Source organism: Canis aureus, chromosome 16, assembly GCF_053574225.1.
Source record: "Canis aureus isolate CA01 chromosome 16, VMU_Caureus_v.1.0, whole genome shotgun sequence".
NCBI classification, from domain to species: Eukaryota; Metazoa; Chordata; class Mammalia; order Carnivora; family Canidae; genus Canis; species Canis aureus.
In genome coordinates, this window is record NC_135626.1 from 11,078,813 (window position 1) to 11,104,370 (window position 25,558).

At 58.7% G+C, this 25,558-nt stretch overlaps 2 protein-coding genes across 5 annotated transcripts in view; one reads left to right on the forward strand and one right to left on the reverse strand.

Moving 5' to 3' along the window:
• Positions 1-11,645, forward strand: part of SARDH (sarcosine dehydrogenase) — a 63,227-nt gene extending 51,582 nt beyond the window's left edge. For 2 of the 3 annotated variants that reach the window (XM_077851290.1, XM_077851289.1), the window contains 4 exons: positions 6,617-6,779; positions 7,271-7,439; positions 9,152-9,287; positions 10,764-11,645. In XM_077851290.1, coding sequence (XP_077707416.1) covers positions 6,617-6,779; positions 7,271-7,439; positions 9,152-9,287; positions 10,764-10,889 — 594 coding nt within the window. In that variant the 3' untranslated portion in view covers positions 10,890-11,645. Of the gene's footprint in view, positions 1-6,616; positions 6,780-7,270; positions 7,440-8,035; positions 8,359-9,151; positions 9,290-10,763 lie in introns of those variants that run through there. The other variant, XR_013353999.1, reaches the window with a different exon arrangement.
• Positions 1-25,558, reverse strand: part of DBH (dopamine beta-hydroxylase) — a 61,862-nt gene that overhangs the window by 24,598 nt on the left and 11,706 nt on the right. Inside the window, exons 7-12 of one of the 2 annotated variants that reach the window (XR_013354001.1) lie at positions 24,002-24,145; positions 23,545-23,583; positions 22,870-22,929; positions 20,106-20,233; positions 19,477-19,684; positions 17,979-18,533 (exon numbers count right to left, since the gene is read on the reverse strand). Coding sequence is in view for 1 of the 2 variants with exons in the window: in XM_077851291.1 (XP_077707417.1) it covers positions 18,402-18,533; positions 19,477-19,684; positions 20,106-20,233; positions 22,870-22,929; positions 23,545-23,583; positions 24,002-24,145 (711 nt within the window). In the remaining variant the exon portion in view is untranslated. Of the gene's footprint in view, positions 1-17,946; positions 18,534-19,476; positions 19,685-20,105; positions 20,234-22,869; positions 22,930-23,544; positions 23,584-24,001; positions 24,146-25,558 lie in introns of those variants that run through there. The other variant, XM_077851291.1, reaches the window with a different exon arrangement.

Genomic DNA, 25,558 nt, shown 5'->3' on the forward strand with positions numbered 1-25,558 from the left:
CCCAGGCTCTTATCCCTGGGATCAGACCCAGCCCTTGCTTCCAGGGCCCCTGGGATCCTCACTTATTTAAGAGATGACTGAGTTGGAGGATGTGCCTGGTGTCGGTGGTGCTGTTACACAACCAAATGCCTGGAAACTTGTAAAACTGCCATGAGCTAATGTGATCTGAAAAGGTTGGACATGCTGGCCTGTGTCCGTGGGCGCATCTGCTTGAGCCCTCCTGCGATATTTACCCAGAAAGTCACACTCCAGGCTTGTCTGGATGACGCACATGCCCAGGGCATCCCACGGGAGCCATGTGGCCTCCCCTGCCTGGGCATCCACTGGGCATCCACGAGGCCTTTGATCTGAGCCCAGGCAGTAACTCAGCATCTCCCTGGATTCAAGTCATGTCCACAGAAAGCTGGTGGGAGTGCAGTGAGGCACCAAGCACGGGGTTGAGCTCCTGAAGCACATCTTACGAAAACCCAAGCACCCAAGATTTTACTGAAACCCAGCCACCCAAAAATAGTCAAATGAGTCAGTCTATGGCAGGGAACATGCGCATCTTATGGCTTTGCACACGTGCTCTACAGTTGGAAATGCTGGTTGAGCGCTTGCACAGCTGCTTACTAGTCCTGAGGCCTCCTCTGGGTGTGCTGGAATGGATTTGTACCAGCTGGAGAGCTGGGAGTTAAATCTGTGGGAAGACTGGTGAGTGCTGGTAAACTCATCAGTGGCCTGAAATGGGCCATGTGGGGGTATTTACACCACAGGAAGTGGTAAATGCTGCAGAATGACACCCCCGCCCCTGGTCAGAGCTGATTATCAAATGTTTCCCAGGACATCAGTGGGCCTGGGGCAAGTGACCGGACTCTCCAGATCATCCCAATTCCTCATTTGTGAAATGGGCATGACGGTAGCACCGCCTCACCACCTGTGAGCACCCTGCCTGGGGTTTCATGGGGACAATTCTGCTGAGCACTCCCAGGAGCCTATGAAGGACACACCATTATCATGTAGGGCTTGCGGAAGAGACCCAGAGGGAGGCAGTCACTAGGGATGCAGCACTGGGGACTCAGATTTAAACCCGAGCCCACACTCTCAGCCACCACGGTGCCTGCTGCTTCTGCAGGCAGCTGGCGCCTCACCTCCCTGTGTCAGCATCTGCCGCCCGCCCCCCTTGCTCCTGGCACCGAGAGCATCAAGAAAGTGCAAATCACCCAGTCCCTCGAGGCTTTAGGCGCCCATCCATGGAGAAAAGGGTGTTCTGTTTTTATCATCTCAACCTTTTTTAAGCATGTACTTCAGTAGTGTTTACTGGGTTCACACTGTTGTGCAAAAAGATTTCCAGAAATTTTTCATCTTGCAGAACGGCAACTCTATGCTCCGTAACAACCCCCATTTGTCCTTCCCCCAGCCCCTGGTAACCACCATGTGCTTTCTGTCTCTTATGAGTTTGACTAATTTAATTCCATGAAAATGAAATCATGTAGGGTTCATCTCTGTGTTTGGCTTATTTCACTCAGCCTCTTGTCCTCAAGGTCTGTGCATGTTGTGGCAGGTATCAGGATCTCCTTCCTTTTAATAGTCGAATAACATCCTGTTGTATGGACAGACCCCACTTTATTTATCTATTCATCTGTCAGCCAATACGTGGGTTGCTTCGACTTCTTAGCTATTGTGAATAACGCTGCTGGGAACATGCGTGTGCAAACATTTCCAGATCTTCCTTTCAGTCATTTTGGGCATCTACCCAGAAGTTGAATTGCTGGACGTGTGGCCATTCTATTTTTCATTTTTCGAGGAATCTCTGTACCGTTTTCCCTAGCAGTTACACCAGCTGTGCCTACAGGTTCAGCTTTATCCACATCCCTGCTAACACTGCTTAGTTTCTGGTTTATTTTATTTCGTTTTATGGCGGCCATCCTAGTGGGTGTGAGCTCGTATCTCATTGTGGTAGTGATTTGCATTTCTCTAATGATTAGAGATAATGACCATCCTTGCAAGTTATAATTGTTGGTCATCTGAGTATCCTCTTTGGAAAAAATACCAATTCGAGTCCTTTGCTCATTTTTTAGTCAGGTTATTTGTTTCGTTTGGGGTTGAGTTGTAGGAGTTCTTTATGTATTCTTGATATTAACCCCTTATCAGATATATGATTCATAGATATTTTCTCCTACTCAGTAGGGTGCCTTTTCACTGTTGGCACTTTCCTCTGATGCACAGAAGTTTTCACGTTTGATGTAGTTCCATGTGACTAATGTTGCTTTTTGCTGCCTGTACCGTTAGTGTCATATTCAAGAGGTCATCTCCAAGTGGGGTGTCGTGAAGCTTTCCCCTGTTTTCTCCTGGAAGTATTATAGTTTTAGGACTTACACTTAGGTCTTTAATCCATTTTGGGTTAAAATTTGTATATTAGGCAAGATCAGGGTCCATTTTCATTCTTTTGCAGGTGGATATCCAATTTCCCCAACAACATGTGTTGAAGAGACTGTTTCTTCCCCTGTTGAGTGGTTTCAGCAGCTTGTTGAAGATGACTTGACCATATATCCATGAAGGCTTATTTCTGGGCTCTCTTTCTTATTCCACTGGTTTATGTGTCTGCTTTTATGCCAGTATCACACTATTTTGATTACGGAAGCTTCGTAGTAAGTTATGAGATCAGAAACTGAGAGTCCCGCAGCCTTCTTCAAGATCCTTTTGGCTATTTGAGGTCCCTTAAGATCCCCTGTGAATGCTGGAATGCATTTTCCTATTTCTGCAAAAAGTACCTGGGATTTTGAGAGGGATACGTTGAATCTGCCGATCACTTTGGGTGGTATTGATGTCTTAATGGTACTGTCTTCTGATGTGTGAACATAGGGTGTCATTCCATTTACTTGTATCATCTTTCATTTTTTTCAGCAAAGTTTTGTAGGAGTCTTTCACCTCCATAGTTTGGTTTACTTTTAAGTATTTTATTCCTTTTGATGCTATCATAAATGGAATTTTGAAAAAAATGTCCTTTTTGGATATTTCCTCGTTAAGGTAGAAAAATGCCATTGAATTTTGCATGTTGATTTTGTATCCTGCAACCTCGTTGAATGTGTTTATTAATTCCAACAGTATCTGGCGGGGGGCGGGGTGTCTTTAGGGTGAGAAGAGGCCTTAAATAAAACCCCTTTAAGGCCCTTCCTGATGACCTTCCATGATTTTGTGACTCCATCCAGAGCCTGTGGTTCCTGTAAGAGAGTGGGGCTCTGTTTTGCAAGGGAATTTGCTTCATTTTGGGGCTTACTTTTTTTTTTTTTTTTTTTAAAGCCCGACTTCCTCTTTTTTTTTAATTTATGATAGTCACAGAAAGAGAGAGAGAGAGAGAATGAGAGAGAGAGAGGTAGACACATAGGCAGGGGGAGAAGCAGGCTCCATGCACCGGGAGCCAGACGTGGGATTTGATCCCGGGTCTCCAGGATCGCGCCCTGGGCCAAAGGCAGGCACTAAACCACTGCGCCACCCAGGGATCCCTTGGGGCTTACTTTTAAGTTCAATCCAACGCAGTCTTTACTGGCAGATGACTGTGTACCAGGAGCCATGTTTCCCATGAACTTGAGGAGCAGAAGCGCTGGCCTCCTCTGTCTATGGGATGGGGGCATGGAGGTGGGGAGAGGTTGACCACATGGGGTATCCTCATTCTCAGCTCTCCACTTTTACTACATGTCCCTGCCCAGAGGAAACGAGGACTCCCCTAACTCTACTGCTTTAGTGGAGACAAATGCAGGATATCTCGAGAACCAATAATCCTGTGAATTTAGGAAGGCACCTGGAGTGCCCAGACTTTCCCTCACTTTGCCAGAAGCAGAGGTCTATCCGCCCCAGTTTCCTTCCATCATTCAAGAAGTATTTCTTTAGCACCTACTGTGTGCTGGGCCCGAGCACAAGGGTATAGTGGAAAGCCAGGCCGGCCAGCCCCTGGCCTTTTGGGACTCCTAGGAGCTGCAGGAGGGCCTGGGGGAGCTCTATCCCACCAGTGAATTCAAGCTGAGCCCCAGTGCCTGACCCTCTCACTTAACTGGGAGCATGTATGTCTGACATGAACCTGCCATCCTCGGCCATTAGTGGGAGAGCTTTAAAAATGATTTTCCCTTTTTCAAAGCGAGATTGGCTTTGAGCCCCAAGCTCCTCCGTGGGCTGTCTAAAATTAGAACCCCGTTGACAAGGCAATCTTTGTCAGGGGCCCACGGCTTGCACTAGGGAAGCAGGGAAATGTCAACAGTACATTTTCTGTGTCAATTTTGAGTTTTCTGAGAGGCCTGGGCAAATGGCAACTCAGAGCAAATGTTCACTGTTTCAAAAGCTTTCAGAATCCAGCCCCTCAGCAGCAATGTGATTAAAGTGTCAGATTTATAAGGAGCTGGGTCAATGTTCGGGAGAGTAGCCTCCGCTCCCTCCTGTGTAGACAGAATCCCGGCCGGAGCTGCACAGGTGGGCTTTCCACTCATGGGAGTGATGGGGTAAGCTCTTCTGTCTCCATGAGCTCTGCATCCTGCTGTGCTCTCCTTGTCCCTTTTGTGACCAGGGCAGTCCTGGGGCTGACCTCACCTGTGGGGACACAGTGGGCTCCAGGATTTGCCCAAAGGCCAGGAAGCAGACACCTGTAGCTGGGTCTGGAAACATCAGGCAAGCAAACCAACTCTGCAGGACAAGTCCCCGGCCACCAGCCATCGGCCATTGGCCAGGGAGTTGTGCCCCCTGCTGCTTGTGGCCTCTGTGGTGCTGCTAGCCCAGTACACAGGTGTGCCCACCACACCTACAGAGAGACCCGCTCCCCCATCCGAGATGTGTGTGCTCAGGCTCTGCGTGGCACCTCTGCTTTTGTGTTGTCCCCTGGATATTGTTTACTTCAGTCCCCACCATTGTGTGGGGCTGAGAAGGGCTCCAGTGACGTAATGTGTGTGAAGAACTTTGCCCAGGGACACTGTGTGAACAGTACTGTCTTCTCCATGGGGTTGGGCGGCCCACCCAGCTCTCACTCAAATGACTCACAAGCATCTGCAGCCTAGTGGCAAGGTCCTTCCAACCCCATGGCACATCTTTCTGTCCCACCCTCCCAGGGCAGGGAGGTAGACACGTGGTTCCCAGGCCTCAACTCTTCTAAGTCACTGTGTGAGCAGGTGTCCTGGGGAACTCACCTGCTCCAGCTCTGCACCCTGGACCCTGCTCCCCCGGAAGGACTTTCTGCAGCCTCCAACTCTGCTAAACTTCCAGCCGGGCCTGTGCCTCCCAGACAGGGGCCTTCCTTCCCAGGACTTGCACACTCTGGGCGTGGTTGCCCTAGAACTGGCTTGTGCTTCTGGCCAGGTCCTTCTAAGACTCGGGTCCTGGGGCCCGAGGCTGACCAGGCTGGGGAGCAGTCACAAGGACAACCCAGCGCCTGTCTGCTTCCCCTCCTGGTACCTCTGCACCCCCCTCGGGTGCAGCCATGGTGAGCCATGAGCTGAGCCACCGTCCTCCCCCCAACTTCTTCACCCACATCCCTCAGCGCTTCTTAAAACAGACAAGGCCAGGCTCCTGACCCCATCTACAGGTGAGGAAGTTGAGGCTGGAGGGAGTCCGGGACACTCACCAAAGTGGTGATTGAATGGTGGCCTCCAAAACAGATGTCTGCATCCTGGCCCCCCGTCCAGAACCCGTGAACATGGCCTTAGTTGGAAATTGTGTCTTTGCAGATGAGATTAACATAAGAATCTTAAGATGGGGGATCCCTGGGTGGCACAGTGGTTTAGCGCCTGCCTTTGGCCCAGGGCATGATCCTGGAGACCCGGGATCGAGTCCCACATTGGGCTCCCGGTGCATGGAGCCTGCATCTCCCTCTGCCTGTGTCTCTGCCTCTCTCTCTCTCTCTGTGTGACTATCATAAAAAATAAAAATTTTAAAAAAAGAATAAAAGAAAAAGAATCTTAAGATGGGATCATCCAGGATCAGGGTGGGTCCCAACTCCAATGGCAAGTGTCCTGATGAAAGATCAAAGTAGAGGAGACACAGACACAGAGCAGAAGCCATGTAACATAGAGATCAGAGGGGTGTGACCACCAGCGAAGGAGCACCTGCAGCCACCAGAAGCTGGGAGAGGCAGGAGGGACCCTCTCCTAGAGCTTGCTGACACCATGATGTGGGGCTTTGAGCCTCCAGAATTGGGAGACAATACCTTTCTGCTGTTTGAAGCCCCCATCTGGTATGGCCACCCCAGGACACTCACTCACACAGAGACCTAGAAGACTTGAGGCCTGGGCACCATGTGTCTACTTTCTCACACTCCTAGCATTGACACTCCTTATTCTTCCCCTTAAAGATTTCTTTTTTAAATATAAATATAAATATATATATTTTAAAATATATATATATATTTTTATTGAAGTTCAATTTGCCAACATATAGTATAACACTCAGTGCTCATCCCGTCAAGTGCTTTTAAGGATTTCCAGAGCCTGGAACTCTGTCCTCGGAGACCCCACTTCTTGGTGGCAGGCCGGCCTGGGCCCAGGGCCAGCTAAGGAGAATGGTGACAGTAGGCAGTGTCCACCAGTGAGTGGCAGCTGGGCCTTGACCTGGGTCTCCTGACCCGGGCCCAGGTCTGAGCACTGCCCTGTCCTTCCAGGTGCGGGCCATGAGGCTCTCCTTTGTCGGGGAGCTGGGCTGGGAGCTGCATGTGCCCAGGTCGGCCTGTGTGCCTGTGTACCAGGCTGTGATGACCGCAGGCACCAAGCACGGCCTTGTCAACGCTGGGTACCGGGCCATCGACTCCCTGAGCATCGAGAAAGGTATGTGCAGGAGCCACACGGTGCCCAGAGCCATGCTGCAGGCAGGGCAGCTGCCGCCCCCTGCACTTCTTTCCAGCCCTTCTCTGCCTCCCCTCTACCCCTTCGTGTCTTCCTCCCCAGCCGACACCCCCCAACACCCTTCCTGCCCTGCCCATGAACCAGGTCTGCCCCACAGTCCTGGGGATGGGACTGGGGGTCTCTGGCACCTGTGCTTGGAGGGCAAGGGGGGCAGGTGCTTACCCGGCCTTGTGGAGCTGAATTTGGACTCAGTGCTTGGGCTTCCCCAGGAGGTTTGAAGAATATCTGGGCAGTGCTGCCCAGGTGCCTCTCCAGCGCCTCAACGGGCAGTGCAGAGGTCGGAAGTGGCGTCTGTTCCTGAGGGCTTGCCCAGGGGACCTTCGGCAGCAAGGATGACATACACCCCTGGGGTCTTCGGATGAGCCTGTCCCCCACCTCTGCTGGGTGTTGAGCCCGGGTTCTCCTCCCCACAGGCTACCGGCACTGGCATGCCGACCTGCGCCCAGATGACAGTCCCCTGGAGGCAGGCTTGGCCTTCACCTGCAAGCTCAAGTCGGCTGTCCCCTTCCTGGGGCGGGAGGCCCTGGAGAAGCAGCGGGCCCACGGCCTCCCCCGGCGCCTGGTGTGCTTCACGGTGGATGAGTGAGTATCCCATGGTCCTGCGTCCGTCTGGTAGGGCAGGGTCAGCAAGGCCCCAGGAGATGTGGTGAGGGCACACCCTCCTCAAACATAGCTTTTGAAAGAGAAAGGTGCACCTCTAAGCCACCTCCCTGCAGGCACGTCTACACTGAGGGTCTGGCTTCCCAGTCACTGTGACCTCCCACTGTGTTCTGGTGCAGTCCTCCCCACGCCCTGGACTGGGGCCACCATCTCCACTTCCAGCTGGAGACCTCAGGTGCCAGGGGACAGGGTAGCTCAGCTCTGTCCACTCAGCTCTGTCCTCAGGAGCTGGGCCCCTGCCGTCCCTGGTTTCCACTTGGGACCAGCTACTCTGAAATGACAGTACCAGGCTGCAGTCAGCACCGCCGTGGCTCCGCGGGACTCCAAGTAGCAACAGTCTCCAGAACGGTGGCGGCCGGGCCTTATTGATCTGCTGCTGACAGGCAGCCGCAAGTGGAGCCACTTCTCCCAGATTTCTGGAGCCATCAAAAGAAGTGTCAAGAGCTACAGGGGGCAGAGGGGGGAGGCAGAAAGGAAGCAGAGCTGTGGCTTGTCATCGTCCTGCTGCTTCTCCCCAGGCTCCTGTCAGGCTGGCCCTCCGCGTGCAGCTTGTCTACCTCTTGGGGAGCAGCTTAGCTCCAGTTTGGAGACGCAGACGGAGAAGGGGTCTGTGGAGCCCCTCCACCCCCGGCCCTGCAGAAAGCACCTGCAGCCTGATGCCAGGCTCTAGGAACAGCCTCGGACAGCACCTATCACAGCCTGGCTCGCCCCACCCAGGGGTTCTCTGCTGGGCTGCCAAATCCACCCGGTGCTGAGGCTATGGATGGTCTCCATCCCGAGGAAGGTCACAGCCAGGGTGCCAGCTGTGGAGCCGCTAGGAGCTGCCCCTCTGCTCTCTGCGGTGGGCCAGGCTGGTGGCCTCCCCGAGCCCGTTTCCTCGCCTGCAAACAGCATGTAGCCTGCAGGACGAGGGTGAATGAAAGAGCAGGGGTGCACCGCGGAACATCCATCTGTCCCACCGTCTTCTCTCAGACGTCACAGAGGCCCCCAGACCCTGTCCACACACCTCAGCTCAGGGCGGGATCCACACAGCCACATCAGCATCAGAGGACCCAGCCTGGCTCCCCTGGGCTCGTCCCTCTCCCGGAGGGCACGTGGGGCGGCACCCGGTGTGGCCCCGGACACCCGTCAGGCTCTCCCTACACACCACGAAAGAGGCCCCTGGAGGGCGGAGTCGGAAAAGATCCACGTCCAGACTCACCGGTTACTTACGGGGGTGGCGCTGCCGTGACCGCAGGTTAATCTGTGTTTTCTGTTCTGAATTTTCAAAGACTTTATAGTCAGCTCATACCTTATGTTCTAAAGAAAAGGACTTTTGCAAGATTATGCGTCGTACTGTGAAAAGAGAGCCTGGAGGCGGAGGAAAGCAGGCCTAGGGGCATAAGGTTACATTGGTCAGAAGTCGGGGGAAACCAGTGGAAGGTGGGCCTTCCCCCGATTCCGGAACACCGCGGCCTTCTGCAGACTCGGGGGCAGGGCCCGTTCCCGTCTTTTCTACTCGGTCGTCCAGGGCCCGGAGCCTGTGCGCTGGCATCCCCGGGGCGCCGAGCCGGCCCTGGGGTCGCGGGCGGGTGGGGCGCAGCACCCCTCTGGAACTCCAGGGCCCCAGCAGCCATCTGTCTTGCTTTTTCCAGAAAAGTGCCCATGTTCGGCCTAGAGGCCATCTGGAGGAACGGCCAGGTGGTAGGCCACATCCGGAGAGCTGACTTTGGGTTCTTCATTGACAAAACCCTCGCCTATGGCTACATCCGGGACCCCAGTGGCGGGCCGGTGAGTCCTGCCCCCCATCTCTGCCGAGGAGAGCCCGGTTCCTCGCTGGGCGCCGCGCTAGCACCTCTGTGCCACACACACCCCTGCAGCACCTGGGCGGGGGTGCCCGGGGTCACTGCTCATGGGGCCGCATCTCTGGGTCGGGAGCGCTTTCTGTGTTTTCTGTCTGGAAGAATCTAACTTTGGGATCTCCAGGATTCTGTTGGTCTGAAAGTCTCTAGGCCAGGGACTTCGGCTCCTACAGCCAGACGCAGACCTCCAGCCTGGGGCGGACGCTGGGGTGAGCAGAAGCAGGGTTCGGGTCCTCTAGGACCATCGTCCTCTCTTTCCTACCCTCATCCCAGAGGCATCCCAGGCATGGGGGGCACACGCATCAGTGCACATGACTGTATGCACACGTGTGTAGGCACGCACGGATGCATGTGTAGGCACATGCACATCCTGTGACCCTTTATAAGCCCCAAAAACCCCCCACTGAGACTGGTTCTTCCCTCCACACCCAGTCGGGGAGCAGGGGCAGAGAAAGGGCCCATCAAGGCTCGGCAGGGGTCGAAGTCCCAGGTGGCTGGAAGCTCTTGCCAGGCCAGCTGGTCACAGGGGTGGGGGGGCAGGAGTGGGAGAGGAGGTCAGGTGGCAAGGGCCAGGCCATGTGGTGTGAGAGCAGAGCAGGAGGAGCTAGAGTCGAAGTACCTTTATGGCCAAACCTGCTCACTTCCCTGGAGTGTGCCGCATGAGCCCCGTAATAGCTGGGAAATTGGGGCCCTCAAATGCTCAGACTGCAGGGGCCAGGGCACCCATTCAGCTGGTGCTGAGCTTTCTGGTTCTCTCCAAGAACTCAGGCTGCATCCCCCTACCTGTCCCCAGTAGAGACTCCAGAGGGAGAGCCACCTGGGAGGGTCAGCGAGAAGGAGGAGGCAGGGTGTGGATGTGAGCCCGGGCAGGGTGCAAGGGATGAGCTGGGCCTGGCATATAGGCCTGGGGAGGGGGCAGGGCATAGCGGCTCCCACCCTGGGGGTCCTGGGGGACCTGGGCCCTGAGCCGGCCTGTCCTGCATGGCCAAGAGAGAAGAGTCCTTGACGTCCTGGAGCAGAGCCCCAGATGCCCCCTCCGTGGCTGGGCCCTGGGTGTGGGCTCTGTGCTGAGAGCAGGGTCCCTGAGCAGGGCCAGCATGCCAGGGGTCCAGGACATGGGCTGTTTACTGCTCCCGGGTTTCCCAGGGATTGGAAGTTTCAGGAACCGGAGGTATACGGCCCTGGGGAAGAAACCCCAGCTCTGCTGGGCCCCAGGCAGGCAAGTCCACGTCAGGGAACCTACCCACTCAGAGCAGCTCCCCAGTTCAGAGGAGGCTCTTGGCACAGAGAAGGGTTTGCTCATGAGGAGGAAGTAAGGCTGAGCCTCCCCTTTGGAAGCAGATGGGCACGAGCCCAGCAGCCACCAGATAATGAGTGACCTGCATACCCTCTTCTTCTATAACAGGTCTCGCTGGACTTTGTGAAGAGTGGGGACTATGCTCTGGAGAGGATGGGGGTGACCTACCCTGCCCGGGCTCACCTGAGGTCTCCCTTCGACCCTGACAACAAGAGGGTGAAGGGAATCTACTGATGTGCCCATGGGGCGGAGTCTCAGCTGGCCGGGAGGCTGAGACCCACTCCGTCCCTGCTGACCATCCGCACGGGGCCCGGCACCCTGGCCCGGGACCTGGACCCCAACCAGACCATGGGCCCTCCCTGCTCTTGGGCCTGCTAACCCCCCAAACAGGCACAAACCGAGTGGCCACAAGACCCAGAGGGCCCACCCCTCCCCTTCCCCCCTCCCGCCAGAGCAAACCTGTAAGGCCTTGGGCGCAGGGAGCGCGGCATGTGGCCTGCTACCAGCCTCTGAGAAGATGCTCGGTCAACCCTTGGTGAGCCCCGGGTGGATGCAGGGGGCAGAGATTCACCTGCCGTCCCGGCCTGCCTGACGGGTGGACTGCCCGGAGCGCCAGCGGAGAGTTCCCAGGTGCATCCAGAGCTGGCGACCGCGTGAGGCCCGACTGGTGCTGTCTGCCATGAGCACAGTGTTGGAGGCAGGAGCAGACGTGCCAGCGTGGCTTGGTGGCTGCCGTCGGGCCGTGTCCCAGATGCTGGCAGCCGGGACAAATCTAGAAAGCAAGCTCTTCCTGCCTTGACCTGCTTTTCACGTGGGAAAGCCTTCTGACCATCACAGGAGAGCAGAAGCCAGGGGTGGGAGGGGCATCACTTGGGTGCCCTCCTCAGCCACATAGGGCCCCACCCAGTGCCTTGATTTCTCCAAGGGTGCCTCACTCACTGGGCCTGTAAGGAGGGCGTGCTGCTGGCTAAGAACTTGACGGGATCCTCATGCTTTGTGGCCTCCATTCTTGCTATTTGACTGGGACCCAGCTCCCGTGCTGACTCTCTTGTCTTGCGGCCCTGGGGAGGACCGTGTACAGGGTCTTCCAAAGGGGGTGACTGCCTTGCTCCCCTTCTCTGGGCCGCCAGAACTCACTAACATTGACCTGTGTGAGCCTCGTCCCTGCCTCCCTGGCTGGAGTGGGTGTCCCTCCTGCTCCACGCCCAGGTCCCAGGTCCCCCTCCCTTCCACCTTCTGGACTCACACCAGCAGGATGTCCCTGCCCAAGTATGCCTGAACCTTTGGGGAGCAGGGGACAAGAAGGACAGGGTTCCTGCGGACACACACAAGAAACAGCATGTGGGGGCGGCCGCGGGCAGTCCGCGGTGGGCCCCGGCTGCTGTCAGATGCTCACACACCACACATGAGCACAGTGCACATGAGCAGCCCTACTGCAGACTGAGCTGGAACCGGTCAGGCTCATAAAGTCAAAGTCGTGAGAAGACGTTTGGGTTTCAGATGGCCTTTGGCCCCCTCGCCAGACCGCAGGTTGGGGAGCTTGGGCCCCTGGCTTTGACATGCCTCAGGCAGTGGAGCACCTGCAGCCTTTCCTGCTGCCCACAGGCAAGGCTGGCTCCTGCCCGAGAGAGTCTGGGGGAAGCCAAGTGGACCTCGAGGGGCCAGAAATGGAGAGGTGGGGAGACAGCTTCCCAGAAGGCCTTGGCCCACTTCTCCAGGCTCTGTGGTTTGGCCCCAGAGCCCTGGATTGGGCCGGCCCTGTGTCCCCCCGATCCCCCAACAGCCTGTCCCAGGTGGGCAGAGGCTGAGGGTGTGTGTGGGGGCAGACCCAGGTTGCAATCCTACCCCTGCCTCCCAGGCTGGGCCATTGCTGTCATTGTGCATGCCCCTGTGCTGGGGAGAAATAGCCCCGGTCCCTCGGAAGGGGCAGCAGGTCACCACGTGGGAGAGGCTGTGAGCCACCTCCCAAGCTCTCCTGCCACATCCTCCAGCTCCAGGAAGGTCCAGGTGGCCGAGGCCCCAGGCGTGCTCTTGGTGGCTTAGGAACGGCCCCGTCACCATCCCCTCCCAGTGCCCCGGGGTCAGTCCCTCCTTGCCCTCCATCTGGTCACCTGTTGCCCTGCATGATCTTGAAGGTTTTACCGGACAAGCAGCTCTGTGACCCTCACGGTGCCCGAGCGCTGCCCGTCGGGAACTCTGGGCAAGCTGGGCTGAGCTTGGCTTGGGGTCAGACAAGCAGAGAGGAGGCCCCCATTCCCTCAGACTCAGCCTGTGTGTTGGCCTCGGCAGTCCCTGGGGCTCAGAGGGTGCAGGGGGCACCCTGCCCCTCTGGAGGGCAGGGTCCTGTCTATGCGGTGGGCTGTCCTGCACCATCAGAGACCACTCGGGGCCCTGGTCCCTGCACACAGCATGGGCATTTGCACCAGAGCAGCCAGCACGCTGCCTCTGGTCTTCCAGGGGTAAGTGGGGAGGAGCCCGGCTGGCAGGGACGAGGTGCCCGCCTCCCCAGTGAGGACCGACCAAAGGCCCTGGAGGAGAAAGCACAGGTGAATCCCTGCTCCCTCCTTTCCCAGATGCCTCACATGCCAGGAGCTGGCACGTGCCCTCCTCCCTCCAGCATGGCAGACAGAAGGGACAGTGGAAGCGTCAGGGAAAGAGTGGCACCAGAAACACACCAGAGGTGGTCGTAGACAACAAGTCCATCATATGTTAAGGTCCTGGGGTGGGCCTGACCTGCCACGAGACCCAGTGTCCTACCTCACCTGAGCCTCAGCTGTCCGGTTTACAAAGGGGAGTGGGGGGCAGAGTCATACTACTCTGTGCTTTGCCTCAGCCTGGGGATGCCCCCAGCGGGAGACCCTTGGGACCCCGTAAGGTCCTGACTCCTCCAAGAGTCCTTGCCCAGAGTTCACAAAAGGGAGAAAATGGGGCATCCAGTCCTGAGGAGGAACAGATGCTGGTGGCCGGGAAGGGCCGGGCGGAGCTTGGCCACCAGCTGCCGGGGTGCCATCAGGCAGGGCGGCAGCCAGCAGCTCCACCCAGCGGGAAGGGGGGTGCCACTGTCCCCCTGATTCCCCAATGAAACCCCAGCACAGCGGCTCAGCACATGCCCCACACTCTCACCTCCGTTCTGCGGGCTCCCTGGTTAAATGCTTACAGCCTGAGGCTACCCCTGCAGACGTGCTAACCCTGTAAATGGGGGTGAACTTGGGAGCCCCTCTCTGACCAGGTCACCCACTCTGCATGAGCACCCAAGCCCCCCCCAGCTCTGCATGAGCACCCAGGCCCCCCCCAGCTCTGCCACCTTGGGCCCTAAGCCTCTACCTTGGGCGGCCCTCCCCCCATCCCCTCTTCCTCATCCCCCCTCCTCTCCCTCCCCCTCCTCTCTGTCCCCCCTCCCGTCCCCTTCTCCCTCCTCCCCTCTCCCTTCTTTTCTGTCCTCCTCCTCATCCCTTCCCCTTTCCTCCCTCCTTCCTGTCCCCCTCCTCCCCTCTCCCCCACTCCTCTCCCCCACCCAGAAGAGACCCTGTCTGTCAGATGAGGAAGGAGCAGGAGCAAAGCCCAGGACAAAGCCTCCATTCCTGACTTGGGAGAAGGACAGAGGGCAAAGGTCCCCAAACAGAGGCAAAGGTCCTGGGCCTAGGACAAAGGGCGGAAAGACAGAACGTGTCAGGGCATCTGGCACCCTGTCACCCGCCTCCATGGCTACCTCCCTGGGCCACATCACCACACCCTGCCCCTGGTTATTGCGCCAGCCTCTGTGGGCTATGGCCTCCCCACCACGGCCTCTCCGGCCTCACGCTTGTCCTCCCATCACCCTTGCCCAGTCTGCTCAGCCACACTGGTCTCCTCCTTATTCCTTGCTGGTGCCTCAGGCCCTTTGCACGGCCCTTCCTTGTTCCAGAAGATCCTCTCTGACATCCATGGGACTCCCCTCGTCAGGTCCTTCAGGTCACTTTCTCCTTTGTCAACAAGACAGTTCCTGCTGGCCACCTGTGCACCCTGCTCCCTCTCCTGATCTACTTGCTGCTCGCCACCATCCACATACTGTGTGTTTCTCAAGTGCATGTTGGCTGGGTGTCTCCTCCCTGGCTGGAATGCAGGTAGGAGGACGAACCGAGTCCAGCCCCAGCGCCTAGGCTACTGTAGGGCCTGCTCCACAGCTGGGATCGGATGAGTATGTCAGACTGCAGGAAGGAGAGGGAGGTGGTGGTAGCAGAAGACCCAGGACCAGAGGGACGAAGGGGACGAGGGACAGGGGACCCACCTTGGGGGCAGTCGTGATGCTCTCAGGTCCATTCTGGGCCCACGTAGGTTGGGTTTTCAAGGGGGTCACGACCCAGCCTCTCTGAAGTTCCTGAGAAGGGAGCCAGGGCCTCCTGGATTCTAGTCTAGAATCTTCCCTTGAAGGCTCCCCAAGTCCCTGTTAGGAATCTTCCACAATAACAGAGGTTTCTGGCCTGGGACTCCTGGGACATCTTGGGCTGCCTTCCATCCCAGAGCCTCCTGAAAATGCAGGCAAGTGTGGAGTGTGTGCGTGAGGCCGGGTGGGTATGTGGGGAGAAAATAGAACGAACAGTGCATGTCCCAGGGAGATTGTGGTTTTCAGTGCGTGTTACCAGGGCTGGAGGGGACGAAAGGAGGGGCTGCTGTGCAATAATGAGAAGCTTTGTCTTTTGCTGCAGTGGAGACAGTGGGAGCACCCAGGGGTCCCTGAAGCTTGGTGTGTCTGTCTGCACGATGGCACATGTGGGTGGGGGCTGGGACCAAGAGACCCTTTAACAGCCTGGCGGTGGGAGGGGAGGAGCAGAGAGTGTTCCGTGCCTGTCCATGCCGGGCATTTGCAGGCCCATGGGCACTTCTGGTCACAACAGGGTGTGCTGCTGATGCTTTGCATGGGGTGCAGGTGTTGGGGGGCCAGGGGGTGCCAAACCATCCGTAGTGTGATGGATTATACCTAACCATCAAGACGGCTCCTGCCAAAATGCCCCCGTGGAAAATCCTGGCACCCCTGTGATGGCCCAGATGCTCTGTGCAGGCCTAGGAGACTGGGCCCCCCACCGCCTGTCAGGTGCACCTGTTCCCCGGCTCCCCGCGCCCACACAGCTCAGCGAGGCTGGGGCGGCCCAGCCCGGTGGCAGAGTGGCCACGGCCACAGGTAGCTGTGTAGCGTTTCCCATGTGGCAGGTGTGACCGAAAAACCCAAATGTTCTCTTTTGCATCATTTTAATTCGTCGAAGGTTAAGCCTGAGCGGCTGCATGAGACTAACAGTCACCAGGCAGCAGAGCCGTGCCGCGCGGGGACCAGCTCAGGCAGACACCCCTGCTCTGCTCTGAGCCTATGGATGAGAACGCCGACCTGCCCCACCCCCAGGCCCTCTCAAAGTGGATCCTGGGAGAGCATAGCTCAGGCCGGCACTTGGGGCACTGCACAACTGATGGGTGCTGTCACCTTAGCAGCGCCTGCCCCTCCGTGGGCAGCGAGGGCGACAGGCCCAGAGGAGGAAAGCAGCTTGCCCAGGGGCCACACAGCAGAGAGAACGGGAACGCAGCCTGCAGGACCCTGGCTCTTTCACCAGCCAACAGGTCAGAAGATCCTGGAGGATTGTTGGAGGGACTTTGCCAAGGTAGTGCGCTGGCCCTGGAGGGTTGTTTTTGGGTAAAAAAGGGTTCCTCCCATGTGCACTTGCTGAGTCCCCCATGGGACCATGCACCTAATTGTAGGTCTGTACGCCTCAGTTTCCCTTCCTGTCAACGGGAGCAGAAACAGCTGTGCTGTGGCTCTGCTGGGCGTGCTGGCCCAGAACCAGTGTGTTCACAGCGGCAGCTCTTAGCAGGAGCAGGGATGCAGTCGTCCTGCTGGGGCAGGGCTGTGGGTGCCGGGAGCCAGGGTGGGCAGGGTATGGGCAGGGGTCCCTGCAGGAGGAGCACAACAGGCTGTCCCCAGAGGCAAGAGGACGACCAGCCTGAGAGGGTGAGAGTGAGTGAAGTGTGTGGGGAGGGGTCCTAGCCCCGTGGGCAGTGGAAGTTTCTGGAACTGAGTGATTCCCCATCACCACTAATCCTTGGGGGATCCTGGGTGAGACATTTCTCTTCTAGGGGAGACTAAAGGCTGCAAGTGCCTGGCGGGGGGTGGGGGGCTCAGGAACGAAGTGATGGTGGTCAGGAAGGGCTCCGTGGGTGGGAGGCTGGCCCACTGTGGCCTGGCCTGTGGGTCTCCCTGGCACCCTCTCCCACAACTCTGGGCTCACCGGGACCCTTGTCCCAGCTGGCAGTCTTCCCTGTCAGAGGGAAGGGGTCTCGCTGGACCTGATGAAGAAGGCCTGAGGCTGGGCGAGCTCGGGGCCATCCTCCCAAGGCCTGTCCTGCAGGGAGGGGCTTTTCCTGCACCTGTCACCCGGAGCTATAAAGATGACTGAGGACCGGCGGGCTCTCCAGCCTCCGTCGGGGCCTGGCATTTCACAGCGATCACGCCCTGTGACTTACAGCGCGGGAAGCCGTGATTTATACGACGCAGTGCGGAGCGTCTGGGCCCGTTTGTCCGCGTCTATAATGAAGTGGCTCCAGGAGAGGCAGCCGCTTAGCCGACGGTTTCCGAGGCAGGAGGACGGGTGTGTGGGGGGGCCATCCATCACCCTCTCGCTCCCCTGGAGGCCCTGCAGCATTTCTGCTGAACTGGCTGAACGGAGTTGCATCTGTTACTCCCTGCAGAAACCATCCAGGAGCCAGGCCTGGCCTTAGATGGGAGGCAGCCCAGAGGGGCGCGAGGCGCTTCCATGGAAGGGAAGCCCAGACAAGACTTTCTCCTGTGGGGGCGGCGCCACCCTGCACTGCCATCACTGGGCACTGGCCCGTGTATGAGCCTCATGGGCTCATTTCACCCGGACAGCACAGGCCCTGCTTCATAGGTGAGAGAGCTGAGGGTCAGGGAGGGGGATGTTCTAACACCCCCAGTAAGAGTTGGAGCAGTGCCTCTAACGCAGGCCTCATTCTGGAGCCTGGTCTGCTAACCACTAGGTTCCACCACCACTGAGAAAAATAACCCCCCTGCCCCAGAGCTGGTACTTCCATTTCCCCAAAGAGCTGGCACCCAGATCCTTGTCTGGGTCTTTGCCGACTCATCTTTTAGTGGCAGTGAGAGTTGTTAGCGTTTCCCTTGAGGTGGGCGAAAATATCTATTTACCCTGCAAGGGAGCAATCTCCCCAGGCAAATCTCTAACTAGCTAAATGGCGGGCCTGCCTCCGTGGCAGAGAAGACGCCCACTGTGACAAACGAGCCACTCTGCAGGGAGATGTTTAAGTAGCACGTGTACCCACAGCAACACAGATCGCCATCGGCAGGGGCTGGGGATGCAGAGGCCGCGTTGAGGGGGCTGCCCCACTGCCAGGCATGGCTCATCTCCCAGGACCAGCCCCTCCCAGCGAGATAGGCAGGGCTTTCGGGGACAGTGGAGGGGCACACTGGACTCCAGACCACCAAGGCTGGTGTGGGGAAGGTGTGGGTCACCCCAGTCCCGGGTGGGTTGATAAGAAACTCTCATGGGACCCTCTCGGCCTTGCAGGGGTGGGGTGTCCTTGAGAGGTGGAGGCTAGAATGGACCATGGTCTCAGGCAGGGGTTCGGCCCAGCCCATTCATCCTGGGCAGGCAGAGCTATTCCACAGGGGTCTTCACAGGATGGGGGTGCACGGAGCTGATGTGAGCCACAGCCACAGCGTGGAAGAGGGAGTGAGAGACAGCTCCCCACTCAAACTTTGCCCCCACCGATGTTGACCACAGTGAGGCTGGAGGAGCTCTGATCCTGGCTGGTTGGGCACCTAGGGGTAGGCTCTTTTAGCTTGGAGATGATCTCAGGCAGGGGTTGCAGATCCCATTTACCCTGTATGGAAAGGACCAGGAGGTAAACTGAGGCCAGAGGGGTGAGACGAGGCACTGCCTTCCCAGCTACTTTCTCCCATGACCTCTTGGGTTCTTGGCCCTCAAGTTCACCGTGCCCCAAACCGAACGCACTGTCCTCCCCTCCAGCTGCTACCTGGGCGTCCTGGCCTGGTGTTCTCCTGCCTGCCCCTCGCTTCAATTGCCACCCGGATAAAGCAATCAGAGCCCCTGTGTGCGGGCTGAGTTCGTAGCCCTCCTCCCCAACAAGGCTGCACCAAATGTCATGTTTTGCACCACGTCAGATGTCCCTGCCAGGTCGCCCTCGCGAGCCAGCCTCAGGCCCACCCTTGGTGCTGGGAACGTAAACTGGCTCCCAAATGCCTGCAGGAAGTGTGTCTCCCAGGCCAGCAGGCTTGCAGATCCGTCCCCCGCCCCCCTGCTCAGCACCAGCCCAGCCTCCACTGACAGCTCCTCACTGGCTCACTCAGGAATAAATGAGATGCCCCTGAATCCCAGCAGGTCCCAGATATGGAGACAAGCCCGCCGACAGCTTCAGCCTGTTTGGCTTCTCACCTGCCCCTCCCCCTGCACTTTGTGTTTAGGCCCTGGGGGAGCTGCTGGCCCCCCCTCACACCACCGAGATGAGCCCTGTGATGTGATGTGGCCCAGCAGCAGGGAGCCTGGCCTGCCCGGCAGTATTGTCAGTTCTCCCATCTGCAGGCCGGGTGTCTGTCTGGGCCTGTCTGCCGTCACCTGATTTCTCCAGCCGTGTTGAGTGAGCACTTGGGGTGGAGCCCTGTCGCTTGGTGCTGGGGACTTGGGTGAGGCCGGGGGCGCAGAGGGGCAGGCCCCCGCGGGACTTGCTGCTGGGTGAGCATCGGCAGGGCTGAGGGCGTCCTGCTGCTGCTGCGGGCGCCTCCCAACCCACCCACGGAGCCGCGTACCGGGAAGCGGACGGCTGAGGACTTGTTGCAGTGCACGGTCACCGGTATGAAGTCATACAGGGCCTTGAGCACCACTCGGCTGAAGGAGTTCCAGGGAACCGAAGCAAACTGCTCGGGGACGGAGGCCCGGGGGCAGGTGGTGCCAGAGGCCTGAGGGCAGGTGGTGCCAGAAGCCTGAGGGCAGGTGCAGTATTCCCCTAGGTTGGACCTGGTGAGGGAGGAGAGAGCCCAGCTGTGGCGGCGCCGGTGGGGTGGCTGTGGGTGACACCTCCCTGGCCCTGCTGCCACCAAAGTGCTGTCTAGGCTGTGGCTCCTCGCCTGCAATGGCTGATCAGCTTCACCTCTTGAGTCCCCTGCAGGGGCTGGGAAGGGCCACTCCAGGGCTGGGCCGAGGGAGCTTCTTGGGCCAAGTCCAGGCTTGGTTGGAAGAGTGTATGGGGCTGGATTAGCGATGTTGACCTCGGCTCTCAGAGGGAAATGGAGGCACGGCTGCTCCCAGAACTCAGCCTGGATTCCTCACTTTTACCCAGGGACAAGCACCTCCTATGTTGGGGTTCCTCTGATCGCCCCCCCCCCACCCTGCCTCGGGGACGGAGGGCATGGCAGGCACACGCCCGCGGAGCTGTCACCTGTTCACTAGGTGGAAATACTTCTGCAGGAAGCAGGGGTCTATATGGCTCTTGCAGAGCTCCAGCTGTGTCTGCGGGTAGTAGTGGATGTAGTTGACGCACATCTCCTCCTGGGTCCCCAGGCCCCCCTGCAACAGGGGGAAGGTGCCCGTCAGGACCCACACTGCATTCGTTCACGGTGCGGGGCCTGCTAGCATCCTGAGCAAGCAGAATGCCTGCCTCCATGGGATCCCGTCTTCCTCCAGAGGGAAGACAGGCAACGAATAAGTCAGCTGACACACAGGTCTCAGGTGGCAACAGTGTGAGGAAGGAAACGACCACAGGGTGAGCTGTGGGGGTATTAGTGTGCTCATTTTATGGGTACAGAAACTGAGTCCCAGGGAGGGGAAGAGGCACAGCCTCTCAACCCTGGCCAGGCATGGGGAGGCCTCCCCTCATGCCATGGGAACCTGGCTTTGAGGGGAGATGGTGGCCAGAGGCCTGCACAGCAGCGGTCTCACGGCAGCCCTGCCGCTTTGTCATGTGGGAGGGGGTGGAGTGGGCATTCCCTGGTCCTGGCTCTGGTCTCAGAGCCTAGACCCAGGAGGAGCTGGGTGGAGGACACCCTGCACAGCAGAGGCCAGGCAAGAGAACAACAGCCAGCCCAGACCCCAGCAGGGCAGGGTGGGTGCAGGGCAGGTACAGGGTGGGTGCCTCTGGCCCACCTTTGCTGCATCCTGGGCTCCCAGCTCCTTGTGACCATTGGTGTGGGTCTGGGGGGCTATTTGGCTGGCGGCGGTGTTCAAGAGAAGAGAAGCATCTGCCTCTTGACAGCAGAAAGACAGCAAAGAGTCCAGCTGAGGGCTCACCTCAGCCCCCATCCCAGTGTAGACGCTGCTCGAGGATGGCCCGTTTACATGGGAAATGTCCCCTGAGTAGATCTGTCTGGTTCCTGTGTGGCCCCCACTGGACAGTGTCACCCACGTTGTCCTCTGGCTTGCCAGGCCCTCGGAGGCCCTGCAGATCATATCACCTGGCCCAGCCCGGCCTCAGATGGGGAGGATCTCATCTCTCCTCCTGTTCTGGGGCCTCTTAGGGCTCTGTGCCTTGGACCCCAAAATAGAATCCTGACCCCGGGAAAGTTGTGCTCCTGGAAGTTGTCCCTTTGTCTTCATCTTGGGGTGGGAACCACACTGCACAGGCCTCTCTCTCTCGGGTGCGAGGGTTTTCAGATGGGTGGGGGTGGGGGGTTGGGGAAGCTCTGCCTGCCTGTTGGGAGCCGCCCAGCTGCCCTCTGCCTGGGTCCTGCCTCGCAGGTGTCCCTGAGAGGAGGGAGCAGGGGGCAGCTGGGGCCTCGGCCTGAAGAGCCTGGCATCTGAGACATGGGCGTGCTCACCCGGCCTGAACACCCAGGACAGGAGGCCAGTTCCCTCCATAAGGCAGGGAGAGCGGGGGGCAGGGCCCCCGTGGGAGTGGCGCTAGCTGGGAGTGGGCCCCCCCTGGGGGGGTGTAGCAAGCACCTCCCCTCCCGCCCTCGGCCCCAGGGGGCTCACCTGCAGAATGGGGAGACCCTGCTGTCCTGCCTCTGTACTGAGGGGCGGCATGTGTGGCTTTGGTGCCCGGAACTGCCCTGCCACCTGCTAGCTGAGGGCTCTTGGTGGCTCCACCTCACTGTTTCCCGGTGGCACCGCCTCACAGGGTCCTCTGGAGGCATCGAGGTCCCTCAGCTTGGATAGGGCGAGCCGTTAATGATTAACAAGCGAGTAGCAGGCCTCTGTTAGCCGCTGGTCTCTTTGCCAGGACAGCTGAGGCTGGTGCCCACTGGCCGACCACGCATGGCCATTAGCAGCGCTGCCTCTCACTCTCCAGATCGAGCCGGCTGGGTGACCGTGGGCAGCCACTGGGGGGCTAGCCCTGAGGACGTGGTGCCTCCCGAATGGACCCTCCTCTTGGGCTACCCACAGCGCAGCCCAAACGCATCCATGTCACACCCTTGCTGAGCAGAGGCCACCACACACCTGGTCTTTGTGAGAAGCCTCAAAGGGGATGGTGTCAAGGTGGGGGCTCTGCAGCCTGTGGATGTTGGCTATCGACAGTGAGCGAAGATCTGAGGATGTTCTGGGGCCTTGGGGCCTTCCTGCATCCTCCCCTCTGCGGGGCACTCACTCACCTTGTCCCACCCCCACGTTGCCCCCCCCTTCTTCCTGGCATCTGCACTCAGGTGCTGATGCACTCACCGCAGAGGCTCTCAAACCCAGGCAGGTGTCAGAACAGCCCGGGGAGCTTCTCAGACCACAGACCCACAGACTGCCACGGGCCACCACCCACAGTCTGACGCAAGGTCTGGAATGGAGCCTGTGAGTCTGGGTGTCTACCACGTTCCCTGTTGGGGGGGAGGGGGGCTGCTGTGGCGGCTGGTCCAGGGACCACTGGTTTATTGAATGAATGAGAGAGGGCACCCCCCCTCCCTCCGGCAACCGACATGCTAGGTGATGACTCAAGACTTGTCTTCATTGGGGGCACCTGGTTGGCTCAGGGGTTGAGCTCAGGGCGTGATCCTGGGGTCCTGGGACCGAGTCCCGCATCAGGCTTCCCCGCAGGGAGCCTGTTCTCCCTCTGCCTGTGTCTCTGCCTCTCTCTATGTCTCTCATGAATAAATAAATAAAATCTTTAAAAAAAAAAAAAAGACTCATCCTCATGAAAGCATAGGAAGCTCCGAATGGGACCGCCGTCAGGCCTCACATACTCTGTGGGCAGGCAGCAGGGAAAAGTCAGGGTGACTTACCACAGTGGCCTCATTCTTGTCTTCTGTGTTGTATGTACAGGAAGTGATGAGCACGTCCCCCTGGGGAGCCAAGCCAATAGACGGTCATCAGCTCCTGCCCACCTCGGGGTGACAGGTGCCCTGGGCCTGTCCCACATTTGACCAAACTACCACATATGCCATGGCACGTGGTCACTGGTCCATTCCCGAGGAACCTCGTGGTGGCCTCTGGGCCCCCACATGTGCGGGCCAAAATCTGGGTGTCCCCAGGGACTGACCACTCGCTGGCTCCTGGGGCTCCTTAGCCCACAGGTCACAGGCAGGCAGGATAGTCGTTGTACAGACTGGTTGGCCATGTCACAACCCACGAGTGAACTGCATGATCATCAGCTCCTGCCCCACCTGACCTGGGGTTCCCCTTCTGCATGATCAGGGGCCTCACCAGCGACACTCCCCAGGCCCTTGTCTCTCCCTAAAGCTCTCAGGGTTTGTGGCCAGCTGATCAGGTGGGAGGATGCACATCACCCCGGTGCTGCCTGCTGGGTCCCCGGGAGGCCTCTCTGTGACGTCCTGGAGAGTCTCGCAGCCCCTGCCTGGCGTGGAAGAACTTTCCCTCGGCCTCTGTCATCCCCCACCTCCCTCAGTCTCTCCTTTGAGGGGCGCTCCCGGCCTCCCCATTCCTGAGTGGGCACTCACCGGGTAGACATACACAGTCTTCTTCAACATGCGGATCTCCTGGGTGGACAGAGAGGAGACTTCAGAGGTCTGCAGATCCAGCTCCCAGCCGCCTCTCCTGCCCTGCTTTCTGGGGCTGTGCTCCCGGGGCAGGGGGTGAGGGGGGTGCCCTTGAGGGGGCTCGAGGGGGAAGCCAGGTCTGGCCGAGCGTGGCCTCTGGCCAGGAAGATATCACAACAAGAAGGTGGCACCCAGGACAGACTTTACGATCGGGCTGCCTGGGCCACTAAATTCTTCAATCAGCCACATACTGGAATCTACCCCCAGAGTCCCCTCCCCTTGGATTGAGTCCCCGAGGAGGGAAGGGCTGGCAGCTCTGTGCTCTCAGGTGAGTGTCAGGGCCTGGCCCAGGAGGGGAACCCAGCACAGGGGTGCTCCCAGGTCCACAGCCCTGCAGCTGGGTGCAGGCAGCCCCTACCTGGAAGTTAGGGCTGTAGTGGTCATCCCTGTTCACGATCTCTATCTCTTGGCCATCCCGGACCAGCATGGTGACCACCTTTGTCCCGGTCAGGTGTGTATGGAGCTGAGAGGCAAAGATGCGGATCCCTAAGGGAGGCAGGGCCTGCAGGGCAGGGGATGGCAGAGTCAGAGCCTGGCACGTGGGAGACCCTGGGTCCCGCCCTCCCGCGGAGGCTGCGGGCACCGACCACAGGCCATGGATACGACCCAGTTTGCTTCCCCAGAATGTCTGCATTGCCCAGCCTTGTCCTTCCCCCTGGACAGCTAAGTCCCCCTCTGGAAACTCAGTAGGGATTGAGCTGCCCACAGAGTGATGTCATTGTCACAGCCCCTGTCACCGTCACAGCCCTGGTCTTCCAAAGGAGCAGCCCTGTCGGGTGCCCCCAGAGGCTCGTAGGGGGCGGGGGGTGCTTCCTTCAGTCTGGAGCCCCCGAAGGCTGCTCAGTCCACTCTTCATTTGCTCAACAGACTTTAAGGGGAGCCCTCCACGGGCAGAGGCCACCGAGGCGAGCGCAGTGTGACCTCTTTTCTGCAGGCTCAGGTCTGGGGCCAGGCTGTCCTGTCCAGCAGGCCCTTCAGCTGCCCTGCGGCATGACCTTGTGTCTCCTGCACACGCCCCAGGAGACCTTCCATTGTCTTACAGCCGTGGCGCTGACCACGGTGACTGTCAGCTGGCTCCGGGAAGAGATGGGCCAGTCGTCACATCAAGACAGACACCTTGCTCCATTAGGGCGTAAGGTGACTTCCCGGGGAGAGGAGGCTCCCCCTTACTTCACGTGAGCTTTGTTTAGACAAAACATTCCCTAAAGTGGATCTCACGCTTCAAGCGTTTCCTTCACACCTGTCATCTCCCTGACTGTTCGCCACTGCGCTGTGCTCCATGTCGTCCACCCTGTTGCAGCTCAGCGAGCTCCCACCACCGTGGCCCTGTCACTGAGTGGTCCCGGGTGGCCAAGCCTTCTGCACATCGGCTGATGTCACTGGATGCTTTCCCCCGTGCCCTCCACCCGTTGCTGTCCAGCTCCCGGCGTCGCAGAAATGTTGGGCCCCCTTGCAACGATTTGAGGACTGGGAAACCATGCAGCCACACCTGTGACAATGGGGAGCGGGGTCTGGGGGCCTCTGCTTATTCACGGGACCCTGGGATTCGCTGTCTACGGCCCTGGAAGCTGGGCGCTGGCCCCAAGATGTGGGTGTCTGACGAGTGGACAGAGGTGCGCTGCCCTGGGGCCCTGGTCCCACCACATGCTATACTTGTCCTGGGATCGCCCATTGTCCCTTTTGACAAGGAAATCTCGACCATGCCAGCCTTTCGATTGCCGATTGCAGGCCCCCTGGTGATCTGCTAAAGGAGAGGCAAGACCTGACTCCGTGCTGTCCCTTCAACGAGCATTCCACATGATGCGATTTTCAAGAAGAACTCACTGTTTGACCGGAGAGAAGAGGACGTCGAGTTCTTTTTCTTTCCTCTTGGTAAAGCATTTGGAGGCAGGTCTGTTAGCCCAGGCTGCCTAAA